Source organism: Pseudoliparis swirei, chromosome 8, assembly GCF_029220125.1.
Source record: "Pseudoliparis swirei isolate HS2019 ecotype Mariana Trench chromosome 8, NWPU_hadal_v1, whole genome shotgun sequence".
In the NCBI taxonomy this organism is placed as follows: domain Eukaryota; kingdom Metazoa; phylum Chordata; class Actinopteri; order Perciformes; family Liparidae; genus Pseudoliparis; species Pseudoliparis swirei.
Genome location: NC_079395.1, coordinates 6,582,220 through 6,597,150, shown reverse-complemented (window position 1 = coordinate 6,597,150; position 14,931 = coordinate 6,582,220). Strand labels below are relative to the sequence as shown.

Sequence of the window (14,931 nt, the reverse complement as noted above, 5' to 3'; positions counted from 1 at the left end):
AGGTCAGGGCGCCAGTGGAACAGGTAGGACTTGATGATTTTTGCTCAAGGATATTTTGAGGTTTTCTATGATTTGGGCCACAAATATGTGAGACTGATTAATACTCAAAGGACATTCCATATTGATGGAGCCTGAGATCTCTGGGATTCCTCTTTGGTTCTTTTCAACATCAATGCCCTTCTGCTTTAAACAAGGAGAAACAGCAACAATTGGTTGCAGTAAAGACAATGTTGCTCAAAAAACGGTATCAATCCGGAGCTCTGGCCAATCTCCAAAAGATATCAATTTGATTGGAAGTAAAACATGTGTGATCTCTCAAAGGAATCTCTTCAGACTGGACTCTCTGACTTGTTTGGAATTATTTTTCGATTGTGTTGCAGTGATACGAGCCATGAGAAAGAAAAAGATAGAAAGCAAAGGGAGAAATGTGCTAAAAGTATATATATATTATAGGATAATTCATTTACTATATATATTCATTGGGAAATTGTCTACAAACATCTCCATGCTAATATAAAAAGAGCAAGACTTGGATAGATCATTTTACCAGATGGCTCTGAAGTTGGACTTTTGATAAAATTATTTTTTTTAATTCAAAAAAGATGAAACTAATGGTTGACAGATGAGATTGTCATCAAATAAATCACCAAAATATTAAGACACATCCTCTGGGGACCTTGTTTCAATAGACATGCAGGACAATCTGTTCAACATTAGGCTAAAACAACAGAAGATTTGTTTAAATAAAGATATCTAATGGCATCTAATACGTGATTGATGTCTTAATTGTGCAGAATATAAGATATTCTGACTTTTAAAGAACCTTTGGATATTAGTAGATTTTAAAGAAATGGAATTGTGAAGGCTAATCTAGAGACTGTGACTCTGAAACATGTGTCTGATTGGTGTCATGTGACCACAGCTGAAGTAGAAAAAAGAAAAACACAGTCGGGTTTAGTTTCCACTTGCCTTTGTATCCGAGGACGGCCACGGCGATGGTGAGCAGGGCACAGAGCACGTAGAGCAGGGCGATAGCCGCCCTCAGCGCCCAGTCATTTTTGCACTTGGTGCACTCCGTACCCTCCTGGATTCCTGCAACATAAAACAGAGTCTGAGTCACAAACCGGTGTACAGTATTAAGTGGCTCTGAGCAGTAGTAAGTCAAATGTTGTGCAGCCTAGAGTTCATGAAAACCAACCAACGGTTATTGTTTTTCATTTCATAACTAAGTTTAGTACTGCGTGTCCAAAGTGGGTCACGCTGGGATTTTCTTCAGCCAAGTATCAATCGAAAACATTTGGCCTCATGAATATATGACTCAATGTGAAACTTTTAAAACGCTGCACATGTGTTCGCCAGACGCCAGAGAAACCGAGACAAAGCGGTACCGTTCCATTTTCTGTGTCTTTCCTCGTTGCCGTCCGACCTGTAACCACTGTGCAGTGCAATCTCTGGGCATTCATGTGACAGATGTTCACTTATCTGAACCCTGTGACCTCAGAACTACCAACACCATGTGATACAATGCTAAACATTATATATCGGCAGGATGTTTAGAGCGGACCACGTAGCCTCGGGCAATACAGATATGTGTGTTGATCTTAATTCAGATTATAGAAGAAGACAATTTGTGGAAATATGGAGAAAAAAATTCAGACAGGAAGGTTGTGAAAAAAACATACTGAGCAAAAACAAAACTTTTTTAAATACACTTTTTGGTATTACTTGTCTTAAAGGGACATTTAGTGGGATTTGGTGGCATCCTGCAGTGTGGGTGCAACCCATCTCATTGCTGGACTGTTTGTGCCCCAGTTTGCATTGATCTATTCAAAACATACAGAGGCCCTTGGTATTTTGTGTAAGTCAATTGATTCCAGTGGGAGAAGCTACAAAAGGTCCCCGTGCCTTCAGAGTATCAGAGACCCATCTCTTTCCCTTTAAGTCATGTCACCCGTGATGGAACTGAATGTATAACCACAAGAGGTTCCAGCCGTCACAGTCAGGGGTGGGCCCGGACCACCAGAGGGGTACTGAACCCACACATCTGTGCAAACATCACGTCTGACCACCTCAAAGGGGCCCGCCCAGCCTTGGACCCAGATATGGATATGCAGGCCGCTGTTGTCCTTATGTGTGCTGAGAGCCTCATGTTGGGAGCCAGTGTGGAGAGCTCCATCAGAGAACCCCCCCACCCACTGGCCCTGACCACATGGCGCTTACAGGACAACATCAAACCATGTAAACAAGCAGCTGAGCGTCTGCAGGTTCTGGGTCAAGAGCAAAGTGTGTGTGTGTGTGTGTGTGTGTCTCTCGTGCTTACAGGTTCACTGAATTTCAAATACTTTCTCACAGTCTAAGCTTTTTCCCCCAGACTATTGCCATTCTACGTGCTTCAATAGTTAACTTGTACACAACCCAACTACCAACATAAAACAACAGATTCTTCTCGGTACAATGCCCTCACATACCTTTATTATTACCCTGTAATTCAGATCGTATCATACAAAAGCACGACCGTGACATGAACGTTTCTGTCATCAGTCTGCGGTCTCAGATTGCCTTGATGACTGGAAAAATGCAAACAAATAAAATAAAATAAAGAAAAAATCTCTGGTTCTGCTGCAACAATTTAGAAACCTTTCCATTGTGAGTCTGACATTTTTTTAGGAGTGCAATTCTGCCCCCGTGTTGAAGGGGCACATATGGAAAATGCTCCATCAGCTTTGGATTCTGACTTGGAATATGGAGGTTTAAGCCATGTGGTCATCATGGGAAAATCCTCAAACTGTGTTGTAGAACCGGACAGGGACCAGTTTCCACCTGGACTGTCACTTCCCCACAGCAGCGATGCTGCCACTGAACGAACATGGAAACTCATCCAGGGTCGTGTGAGTATTTTCTGTTTTCTGATTGGGGATTTTGCTTCAGCAATTGAGATGCAGCACAGAGTAATGATGTAAGTAAGTACAGCTGCACCATTCTGTTGAATGAAAATCAGAAAGAAAGCCAAACTGGGATTCTTTATTCGGTATTTGATGGCTTCCTTTGTCATAAGTCCAAGACGATGTGTCCTTGAGCAAGACACTTGATCCTGAATTGCTCCCCATAGCTGTTCGACGGAGTATGAATGTAAGTCGCTTTGGATAAAAGTGCTAAATGTAATGTAACGTAAACTATCGTAAACATTTCTGAGACTGAACTCACTGTCTATCCGATGAAAAAGCTAATTCCAAGGCTCAAACGCACATCTTCTTCTCAGCTCAGTGCTACAAGCCCCCATGATGCACCTCACTCGCGTTGCATATCCAAAGGGCCGTTAAGACTTCACGCTCTCCACTCATAAACTACCACAGTACATAAACATGCTGACACGTACATGTCATGAGCTGAGTGAAAACACATTGTTTAACGAAACGGCGCAGAAGACGGGTGTGGGGGGGTTAAGAAGCTGGACGGCAGCCAGGACGTCCCAATCAACGAGCTGGAATCCAGCCAGATTATCCACAAGACATACATAAATGCCATAAAAGCGTCGAAAGAGCAGCGGTAACACGAAGAAGACTGTAGCTAACATATTGTCGCTGTTACATGTGAGAACCATGTCGCTCCAGCTTTGGCTTGTTTTTTTGTATTTACATCATCATTCATGGGCTGAATTTATAGACCAAGACAAAATAAATACCCATGAGCATCGATTGTATAACTACCTTTCAAGCATGCTTCCAATAAAGGGACGATACCGTCCATTGGACATTTCTCCACAACTGAATAGATTACCCTTTGAATTAGCTGAGGACATTCATAATGTCCAATGGATGAATCCGAATTACTGTGGTGTTCACCCGAGTGTTACTCTAGCAACACCGGAAGGTCAGACTGTTCACGTCTCCAATAAAACATCGGAAACATCTACGAGATGGATTACCATGACGTTCGGTGACATTCATGTACAACAGCGCCACCATCAGGTCAAGAATTTAATTAATCAAATACAGGGATTTACGACCAAATTCCTGTAAACTAAGGATACCCATCAGCCTAAGCTGTACTTCATATTTCCGTACTTCATACGTAGTCTTGATACGAGATAACAAAGACACTATCACTGGAACATTTCCTGGAATGTATTTGACCAGCGTGAGAGTTGCACACATAACTCTTACGAAGAAGAAGTTTCGGTCAGTTGTGGTTTGGCTTTGTCGATGTCAATTAGCTCACTGTTGAGAAACCGAAGTACAGAGTTCAGAGAAACAAGGACAACGCAAAAAGAGGCAGAGAGAGAAAGATGGGGGAAGTCCAGAGTGGTGTCTGTAAAACAGCTGTATTTCATTTGCACTCGGAGTCAGTCAAAGAAAAAAAATGTCTCAACACTTATTCCCTTCTTCCATGTACCTGACATGAGACTTGCCTGCCAGCCAGACTCACTCCTGGCCGGCAGTGGAAACTTCCATGGCAACACAAAGAAAGCCTGTCCAGACGAGAGCCTTTTTGTGTGAAGACCCTTTGTGCACGGTGTTAATACGAAGTCGCGTCCAGTAACTGGGTGACTACCACAGCCGGATGTGGTCCCACGGACAGGCCACGCCTCTTTACTCCACCTGGATGTGGTCTCACATTTACAAAGGGAACACACATATTTAGTCTTTTAAGCAGTTATGTTACCATATACACTACCGTTCAAAAGTTTGGGATCACTTAGAAATAGAAATGACTTTATTTTTCAAAGAAAAGCACTGTTTTTTCAATAAAGATAACATTAAATTAATCAGAAATACACTCTCTACATTGTTAATGTGGTAAATGACTATTCTAGGTGGAAGTGTCTGGTTTCTAATGAAATATCTCCATAGGTGTATAGAGGCCCATTTCCATCAACTATCACTCCAGTGTTCTAATGGTACATTGTGTTTGATAATCGCCTTAGAAGACTAATGGATGATTTGAAAACCCTTGTGCAATTATGTTAGCACAGCTGAAAACAGTTATGATGGTGATATAAGCTATACAACTGTCCTTCCTTTGAGCTTGAAGTTTGTAGAACAAAATTAATACTTCAAATATGAATCATTATTTCTAACCTTGTCAATGTCTTGACTATATTGTATATTCATTTGATGAATACAAGTGTGATTTTTCATGGAAGACACGAAATTGTCTGGGTGATCCCAAACTTTTGAACGGTAGTGTATGTCTGCAAATACAAACTGTCAACCCTAAAATGACAACTAATTTACAGTTTTACATTTCCATAATCAGCCTTCCTGAATTTTTTTTTAAAATTGCCTCCAATAACCAAAATAGATAAATAAATGCATATACAACAAACCACAGTGGATCACTGAGGATTCACTTGAGATACAAGTTTCAGTACTGAGTTAATTTGCCTCATTACTCCAATCCACTTGAATGAAGACTTAACAATAACAGCCTATAGCCTCTTGGCGAGGCAGACAATTTCACATGTAGGAACCCATTAACAAATACCTCAAGTATAGTTGACGGTAGGCCTGTTAATATTTCATATGAAAACGGCAAGAATGAGGGGAAGGTTAACAAGACAGTGTCGACAGCATTGCAAGCGGTTCTGTGAGGCTGTTTTGAGGCCAATGGTGCCTTGAGCTAAATGCTAATGTTTAACATGTGTTGTGTTTCCCATGCTCCCGTCTTAGTTTACTGGCTTAGCATGCTAACATTTGACAGTTAAACAGTCAGCAGTGCTCAGCATAACTAAGTACACCCGGGGCTGATGTACCAACGTGTTGGAGAAGCGGAAGTTTGGGCCTGAAGTTTGCGGTCAATGAAGGTCATGGGGACTCAAGGTGGCCATGAATGTTTTTGCAAAATATCATGGCAAGTCAACTAATAGTTTAGTCTGGATCAAAGTGGTGGACCATTGTAGAGCAGAAGATTTGTACTTCACTCCAGTTTAGTTTTGGTTACTAGTTTGTCCCTCTTCTAGGTAAATAAAGTGACTTAATGGATTGGTTGACTTCTCTTTTGCAATACACTGCCATTTATACCGATGAGACTAATGTAATTATACGTATTAATCTAGCACGGTGCAGCTTGCACTTAAAGAACTGGTTCTTCTGACTTCTTCCTTAAGACAAAGTTGAACCCTTTAATTGAGCCATGTGTCCTGTGGTCTTGGTGTCCCCCTCTCGCTCTGATAGCTAACCCAGTTATAATAGTCGCCAACTGGAATGTTAACAAGTAAACACTCTCAAACACGGGAAGTTTCCACTAAGACAAATTACGCAGACATTAGGGTCCCTGAATTGCTGAGCAAGCCTGGGCCATGTTTTGTTTTTTTCACTCGCTGCGAAAAGGTTTATGACACTTTAAATCGGACCCTGGTCCTCTAGAACATCTGGACCGTGTTACAGTGGAGCCAAATTAAAGGACGCACACAAACAGTCGATACTTAATCCCCTCATGCCAAGCACAATAATAAGAATACAGGGCTGCGGTTTTTTAAACATTGCGTTTCAGGTGTTTTTATAATAAACCTTGTCCATGGTACTCATGATGAGGAAGGAGATCAGTGGTTTACAGCCACCTGTATATCTGTATGTTGGGCTGTTAAAGAGAAATAACATATGGATGACTTAATGTCTGAACAGGATGAGATGCCCTCATTACCCATACTCACACACACGCACACAAAACACACATTGCCTAAAGCTGACACAGCTGAAAAGTGTCCTTTGAAGACCTTGGCCACGGACTTTAACGTAAACACCACACTGGGATATGCAGGGCAATATGGGCTGGAAAACATCCTCTTTAGCATGTTATTATCCCTCAAGTCTTATATTATATGGCTGACTATAAAACATGCTGAACAAAAATGATTAAGAAGGGGACGTTTGCCGAAGGGACAGAAAGCAGGACTCCGGTGGGATGAGAGGTTGTGGAATCTGCTGCTCAGACACGGTCAAAATTGATGAACAATGTTTCCTGCTGTTTATGTTCCTCTTGATATAAAAAAAAAATGCACGGAAATAATGCAGACCTGTTTCTTTCGTCTTGTTTTTATTGTGTTGCAAATGGCTACAATTGCATGTTGCTGTGTTCCTCTGGGTTGCGTAATAAATAAATATACAGGACTGTCTCAGAAAATTAGAATATTGTGATAAAGTTCTTTATTTTCTGTAATGCAATTAAAAAAACAAAAATGTCATGCATTCTGGATTCATTACAAATCAACTGAAATATTGCAAGCCTTTTATTCTTTTAATATTGCTGATTATGGCTTACAGCTTAAGAAAACTCTAAAATCCTATCTCATAAAATGTTAATATTTCCTCAGACCAAGTAAAAAAAAAGATTTATAACAGCTGAGTGTTTGTCAAGGCTCAGGAAACCCTTGCAGGTGTTTCGAGTTAATTAGACAATTCAAGTGATTTGTTTAATACCCTACTAGTATACTTTTTCATGATATTCTAATATTTAGAGATAGCAGGGCTCCAGACTAACTTTTTTTACTAGGAGCACAGTGGCCCCTAACTTAAAATTTTAGGGGCGCAAGCAGAAAATTTAGGGGCGCACACAGGGTTTTTCCTGGGTCATAATGGGTCTTCGGTGCTCCCCAAAAAAAATGTTTGCGCGCTATTCAAGCAAGTCGAGCTATTGAGTGAGTGATCAGCAGCTGGCCGATCTGTCCATTCACGCACCTCACAGTTGTGTATTGATCAGACAAGAAGACACGCTTATCAACTCCAGTGTTTCTCTACCATTATAACAGGGTGAAATCTCCACCCGCCACTCTGTAATTTTCGTCTAACCCCGTCAACAATTCTCGGTCGCGTGACAGAGCGATGCGCGCGCCGACATCGAAGTTCTGGCGTGATGCGCGCACGGGTGAGCACACTCTCACCACCCCCCACCCATTGATTGAATGCATTCATAGAAAGCAGTTTCTTTTAGGAAACGGAATCAAAAATAAATATTACTATGCAGCACGTTCTCTTTTCAATACCATCTAGGGTTTGATGATGTTATGATTAGAGATGCACCGATCAGGTTTTGGTGCCGATCACGATCACTGAAATCAGTATCTGCCGATCACCGATAATACCGATCACCGAGTCGATTGAAGCATTCTATTTATTGTGTAGCATTATTGCCTAGGACTATGAAGAAATACATATATAAAGCAACTCAAACATTAAAGAAATTACCGATTTCTTTAAACATTTAGGACTTTTACTTTGAAAAATGTCCTAATTGTTACATTAAAATTGTTTGATTGCTATTGTAGGGGATTTCAGATATGTATGGAACACATCTGCATTATTCATTTCCTGGAACTCTTGGGGAAATCTATATACAGGACTTTTCTTAACATACAAAAGACTGACTAATTTTGATAAACTCTTCCTTGGTCCAGTAAAAATGTTTTAATGTTAGCATAATTTAAGCTAAATCTCAGAAATGATCTATAAAGATACAAAATCAGTTCATTGTTTACTTTTATATGTTCGTGTATGATTTGTCGACATCTTATTTTGAAAAACGGATGTTGTTTCACGTGGTTCTTTCCGCTAACTTTGCAAAACCGGATGTTGTCACTTAAATCCTTCCGCTAACTTTATCAAAATCCTCGCGCGCTCCCGATCGAATGCGTTTACCGTGAACATCAGTCTATAGGGGCAGACATGTGAGTCGGCTGAGTCGACCCAGAGATTCAACTCGGGGGACGGGGACGCCGCTCGGTGGTGAGGATCCCCTCTGACCTCTCACTCTGCGGCCCTCGCCCTCGTTGCATCTCCATTGCGGTGCGCCTCTTTTCACACATTAGCCCCCCCCCCCCCCCCGCGCTCACACACAGGCCAGCCTTCTTCTTCGGTTTTCGTCTCCTTTCTTCTTCTTCTTCTGGAGTTAATGTCGGTTAGCAAACCAGTCATTCAGGCATTACCGCTAACTATAGTGGGCTGAAGTGTAGAACAAGTTTGTAAGCAACAAAAATATTTAATAACAAAAAAAGAAATCTGCTAATTTACTGGTCGCGCATGCGCGAGTTGATTGTTTTTATAATAAACCTTGTCCATGGTACTCATGATGAGGAAGGAGATCAGTGGTTTACAGCCACCTGTATATCTGTATGTTGGGCTGTTAAAGAGAAATAACATATGGATGACTTAATGTCTGAACAGGATGAGATGCCCTCATTACCCATACTCACACACACGCACACAAAACACATTGCCTAAAGCTGACACAGCTGAAAAGTGTCCTTTGAAGACCTTGGCCACGGACTTTAACGTAAACACCACACTGGGATATGCAGGGCAATATGGGCTGGAAAACATCCTCTTTAGCATGTTATTATCCCTCAAGTCTTATATTATATGGCTGACTATAAAACATGCTGAACAAAAATGATTAAGAAGGGGACATTTGCCGAAGGGACAGAAAGCAGGACTCCGGTGGGATGAGAGGTTGTGGAATCTGCTGCTCAGACACGGTCAAAATTGATGAACAATGTTTCCTGCTGTTTATGTTCCTCTTGATGTAAAAAAAAAAATGCACGGAAATAATGCATACCCGTTTCTTTCGTCTTGTTTTTATTGTGTTGCAAATGGCTACAATTGCATGTTGCTGTGTTCCTCTGGGTTGCGAAATAAATAAATAAATATAATATCCATGATACTGAACTTTTTTATTATTATTATTATTAATTAAACTTTTTTTGTGTGTGAAAATCTCTTGAACATGTTGATATACTTTTCGAGAGCCACTGCAATCTTTCAACTTTCAAAGATTACATTGTCCTTGAAAAGTGTATATAAGTGCAAGTCGCACAAGTGTCCACTCCTGGCATGCTTATAGACAGTTGGAAGTTTCGTGGAAGTTGGGCAACAACAAGAGTGAAACATTTGGAAATAATGAACATTGGTATATCCGTTGAGAGAAGCATGCAAGAGGAGAAAATGGCATCTGTCAGTGGAACAGAGTTGACTGTTGAAACTTTATAGTGCATTTCTTGATTCGCTGAGCTGGCTGCTGTTTTTCAAAGTGCTAAAAGGCACAACCAGCGTGATTGGTAGAGAAGTAAGATGGCCTATAAAATGGGGATTTAGATCCAATGAAGCGGTAAAAAATGGAGTTGATTAGATCAAGTTTTGTCATCCCATCTGTGCTTGGTTAGAAGAAGACAGACTATGACATATAGGTCCATATCGTAATCTCAAGAAACCGACTTTTAAGCGTGCAAGTGTGCCTCGTAAACAAAGCTGCATGGATCCCTGGATCAGGGATACTTCGCCGGGTAGGATTGAATATCAAAAAGCTTGTGTGTCCCAGTCAGCAGTTTCCATCAAAGACTCAAATCGAGGTTCAGTGTTAGTCTCTGGTCTGACTGGATGGTGATATTTGGAGAGAAATATTTGAGTGTTGAGAGTCCCAGCTTTTAGAAAGTTTCAGGGATGGGATGTTGGTCCACCGTGAGCTGGCAAGCCGAGATGGAGTTGGCAGGCAGGATTTTTTATTTATTTAATTGAGAATGAATACTCCAAGGGAAAGCTGTAAAATGCAACTCAAATAGCACCTGCATCGACACTCGCAAGGGCAAGAAGGTTCACTTGAGCAAAAACACTAAGGACTTATTAATTCATGACAAGCTATATTTCTACGCCAAAATGAAACTTCTTTAGACACTTTAAATAATGATTATGCATCTCTGTGTTTTTGCGAGATGATAGATTTTTATTATATATGCCCGTGCTGTAAAACTGAGCCTGAACCAATGGCTTGGAGAACCATTTCAAAATCAATATTGTGCTGTGAAGAGATCAGTGCACATGGATATGCCGTTTACTAAACATGGTCTAAGTTACTTAGTTCAACCTGATAACCAGTTGTTACACATGTGAATACACACATTGTATTAAAAGCGTAAAGTATTTTTCTCCGAAGGGTCGACGGTTTGAAAAAAAGTACACACAAAAATGCTTTTAATAGTATCTGCAGCAAAATGTGCTCCTTTAAAACGGACATTTAAGTTACCAACATTCACATCCATGAATTTAGAAAAACATGGAAGCCATAAACTAGCTTTCTTGGCCTGAGAGGAGAACTAGAGACCCCCTCCTCATGCTCATGTTCCAGTGTTGGCATGTTGAAATGAGGTAACCTCAAGTAAAACAGGACCAGGTGAACCTCAGAGAGAGAGAGAGAGAGAGAAGAGGGGGTTGATCCTCACGTTCACCATGTCAGTGACAACACATGAGCATCTACTCTCTTGTCTTTGACTTATGACCTGTTAGAATGTTAAAAATTTGTTTTTCTGCCCTCACTGTACGCCTATTTAAGCCGTTGAGCAGCTAAACTCGCCTCCATTGAAGGTTTCTACCATAATCAAGAGTTACATTAAAGCTGCCTTCCGGTCATAAGACATTAGCTGTTAACTCACTGCAAGGTTTTAGGCTCCAGGCGAAGAGCAGCGCTGGTACATCAAAGTGGTGATGTCACATAAAGCGGTCATCTCGCTAAGGCAGCGCAACTCGGGCCAAAGTTGATATATATTGAAGCAATTTTGAGCTGTAGCGCTTCCGCTCTCCCTCACCCTCCCCGTAGTAAAACAATGGCAGAGCCAGCACATAACGGTCTTACAGCGGCTGGTTTAATAAAGATGAATACGTAAAGAAACAAGCAAACTGGACTCACAAAGGTAACATTACTAACTGTTCAGTTCATTGACAACTGCTGGTAGCAAAGTGCTCATATATGTTGTTTTTGGTATAGAAAACAAGTGTATCAAAGTCAAAATGTTCCCCAAATGACGAATGGTCTGTCATGTTAATCAATGGCTGATCAGATTCGGCTGAAGAGCCAATCTCAATCCTAAAAAGCACCTCTCCAATAAGAGCTGCATGGTTCATATTTGGTTCCCAAGGCACGGCGAGTGATATATATAGTCTGCCAACATGTGAAACATGATTACAATAAAAACAATTGTCACTTCGATGACAAAACCCAGATGGAATATTAAATTCCGGTTTAAGTCATTCAAAAGGTTAGGATAAGTGCACATGAGGGTCTCGTTAAGCAAGAACTTACAGAATGTCGAATTCTTGGACTGAAACCTCCATGTGGCGTTGTGATCTCATAATATCTCAATAACTAATCTTCCCACTGCCAGGAAAAAACGTGTTGCACTCTGTTTGTGCACCGTGGGTTGTATAAGTGTGATCAATATTTAAAAGATCTATAATTGCAAACATGTTAGAAAAAAACAACTAATAATAATCTGAGACTGGGAAGACATTTAAAAATCCTACGCAGTGAAATCAATCAAAAAGCCTGACACGTCCTAATCGCTACCTCGCCACAAAAACAGAAAGAGAAATAAACTGAGACATATTTTATCGCGTGGGTTAAGAATATATCGTCACACATTCATGCAAACCCCAAACCGCTGCTCGGGTGCCAAGTTGAACTGTGCAGTTAACGCCACGGACCATCTGTACGGTTGAGTTTCTGTGTGGTCATGAATGCTGTGAGGCCCGGCGTGGAAGCACTTAAGACACGGAATCAGCAACAACCATCGATCACCAGCCTGATGACCGTCAGCCTGAGTCGGTGCTGTACTCAATACCATCGCCACACACCACTTGCAAACTTCATCGCCCAGCCATTGAAACCACACCGGGTTGGACCCAGCCTGCCGTCCAGCCGTCCAGCCAAGTCTGGCTTTTTTTTGGGGGGGGGGGTAAGACGCCGACCACAGAGAGGGAGGTCTAACTGCCAGCTCAGGCCAGTGTAGCTGCACTGTGGTCTGTGCCAAAACATCATGTAATGCATTATTAAAGCGCAAAGTTTTACGTTACAACTATTTTCTTTCAACCATAGTTCCTGCATGCAACATGATCATTTATTTTTTTCATGGCCGATATCTCCAAAACCCGGCAACTCACACGAAAACAATCGTGACTACAGGTAAGAGGAGACATGAGTACGTTTGATTTGAGATGAACTGTCCCTTTAAATTAACATTGTATCAATATATGCCATATTTCAATTGTACAACATAGAGACATGATATTTTCGCAATCGTTGTTGGTGCAGTCTAGTCATGAAGGTTTCTGGGATCCCTCTCTTATTGTGGCCCCCCAATACAGAACATTGTGTTCATTAAGTGGCTCAAGGCTTTTGGATTCCTGCTCTACCTCCAATCATTATTGAATCAAACAGGTCTGTTGCTGTCCAGCCGTTTCCACAGTTGCAAACACAACTAATCGCATCAGAATCTTAAGAATGGGGGTGTCTTCTTCCTGTGCTAGAGCCAGAAAGATACTTATGGCCTATCTTTGATGTTACTGATGCCATATGCAGCGTGTGGAGAATCAATGCACAGAAATAACATCTCTTAAATCAGCATAGCTTGATTTACATGACAAGACAACTCTTCTTAGCGAGCGCTAACTTTGTGTCTTAGCAAGTGCTATTACACAAATTAAAAAACTTTAAAGATTCAATAGCCGCATTCCTTTTCGGGAACATTATCCCCATTAATGTGGCACAGGCCGTGCTTGATGTACAGAAGGGCCAACGGGTAACTATTTAAACATCTTGCACACATGTATACACTTGTTTACACAGTGGTAAGAAGAAAAAAGAAGAAGAAAAAACTGTGTGTCTAGAAAGACAAAAGATAATTGTGTAATGCTTTATAATCTCTACAAATTTAATTTAATTAACCTCCATTTAACGGGTGAAGTGTCGGAAGTCTCGTAAACAAGTGAGAAAATCTGTCTTGGCGCAATGCGCAGCGATTATCGTGCTACTCGACGTAACGCGGCGAAGTTGATGCCGCAGACATAAAAGCTGCTCCGATTATGTTCAGTCAGGCGGTTCTGATATCTTTCTTTTGCAGCAGATGTACAGATGTGAAAACACAAACACATGACGCCTGACTTGAAACAGTCATCTAAAAACACTTGAGAGCAGAGTCAAAGGAAAGAACCACATAAGAAAGAATAACTCCACATGGCTGGCCACTTTGCACAACACTCAACATTTGTCTGTATCTCAAAAAAGAGAAACTGTACTAAAGTGTAAACAAGAAAGACCTGTGAATGGTGTGCTCGTGTGTTGCCAACGTAATCAAGGCCAGAGCAACAAACACAGCGCAGGCAGGTCTGAGAGGCGGTGAGCTGCACTGACTCACTGCACAAAGAAAAATACACATTCTTCATTCTCGCTTTCTGCTGTTTTTTTGTGGGGGGTTTTCAAACAGAGGAAGCAGCGAGGTTGACGTTGGCCCTCTCTGGAGCCAAAAAAACCTCCATTAAGTTTAACACCGAAGCTCAGCCACATGCAGCGTAGCATTTCTTCGGCATATCTGAGACTAGTTGACAGAAAATGGAGTCAGACACTTCTAATACTTGTGTGTGTGTTATTCTTGTGTTTGAGCCAACACCTGCAGAGAAAGGAGAGCTCAACAAACATCAGTTATGTGGAAAAAGACACCGGACCAGGCGACTGTCGGTTGCCGGTGCTTCTTTGCCATTGGCCGACGTACCCCTCGGAGACACGGAGCATGACATGGTGTGAAGAAGGTTGATGAGGTGGTTAAGCCGACTTGGGTCAAAACAACCACGACTACATAAAACACAGCTTACTGACTAAAGCTCCACTGAAACGCTACCACTGTCTGGTTTTAGACGTGAAATCCTTTTCCATTGACATATTGAGTTGATAGGGGTCTTTCTCTCTGCATAGCGATATCTGTACGGTATGTTTTTAATAAGAGCTTGCTGTGAAGATAAGATGGAAATCAAGGCAGCTGGAGCTCATTTTGAACTCCAAGCTGGATAAGAAATGGCGCCATGCAGGAGTTCATGCTGTTCCAGATATGAACATGTTCCCTACTTGACATCAGGCGGTTCCATATATAAACCGATGCTGAGCACTGCTTGCTGCTTC

The 14,931-nt window shown here is 41.4% G+C and overlaps 1 protein-coding gene across 1 annotated transcript in view; it reads right to left on the bottom strand.

The window, feature by feature from the left end:
* LOC130198387 (collectin-12-like) overlaps positions 1 to 14,931 on the bottom strand; it is a 44,464-nt gene that overhangs the window by 16,413 nt on the left and 13,120 nt on the right. The window contains 1 exon segment of the mRNA XM_056421538.1: positions 970 to 1,092. Within this exon segment, the coding sequence (XP_056277513.1) occupies positions 970 to 1,092 (123 nt within the window).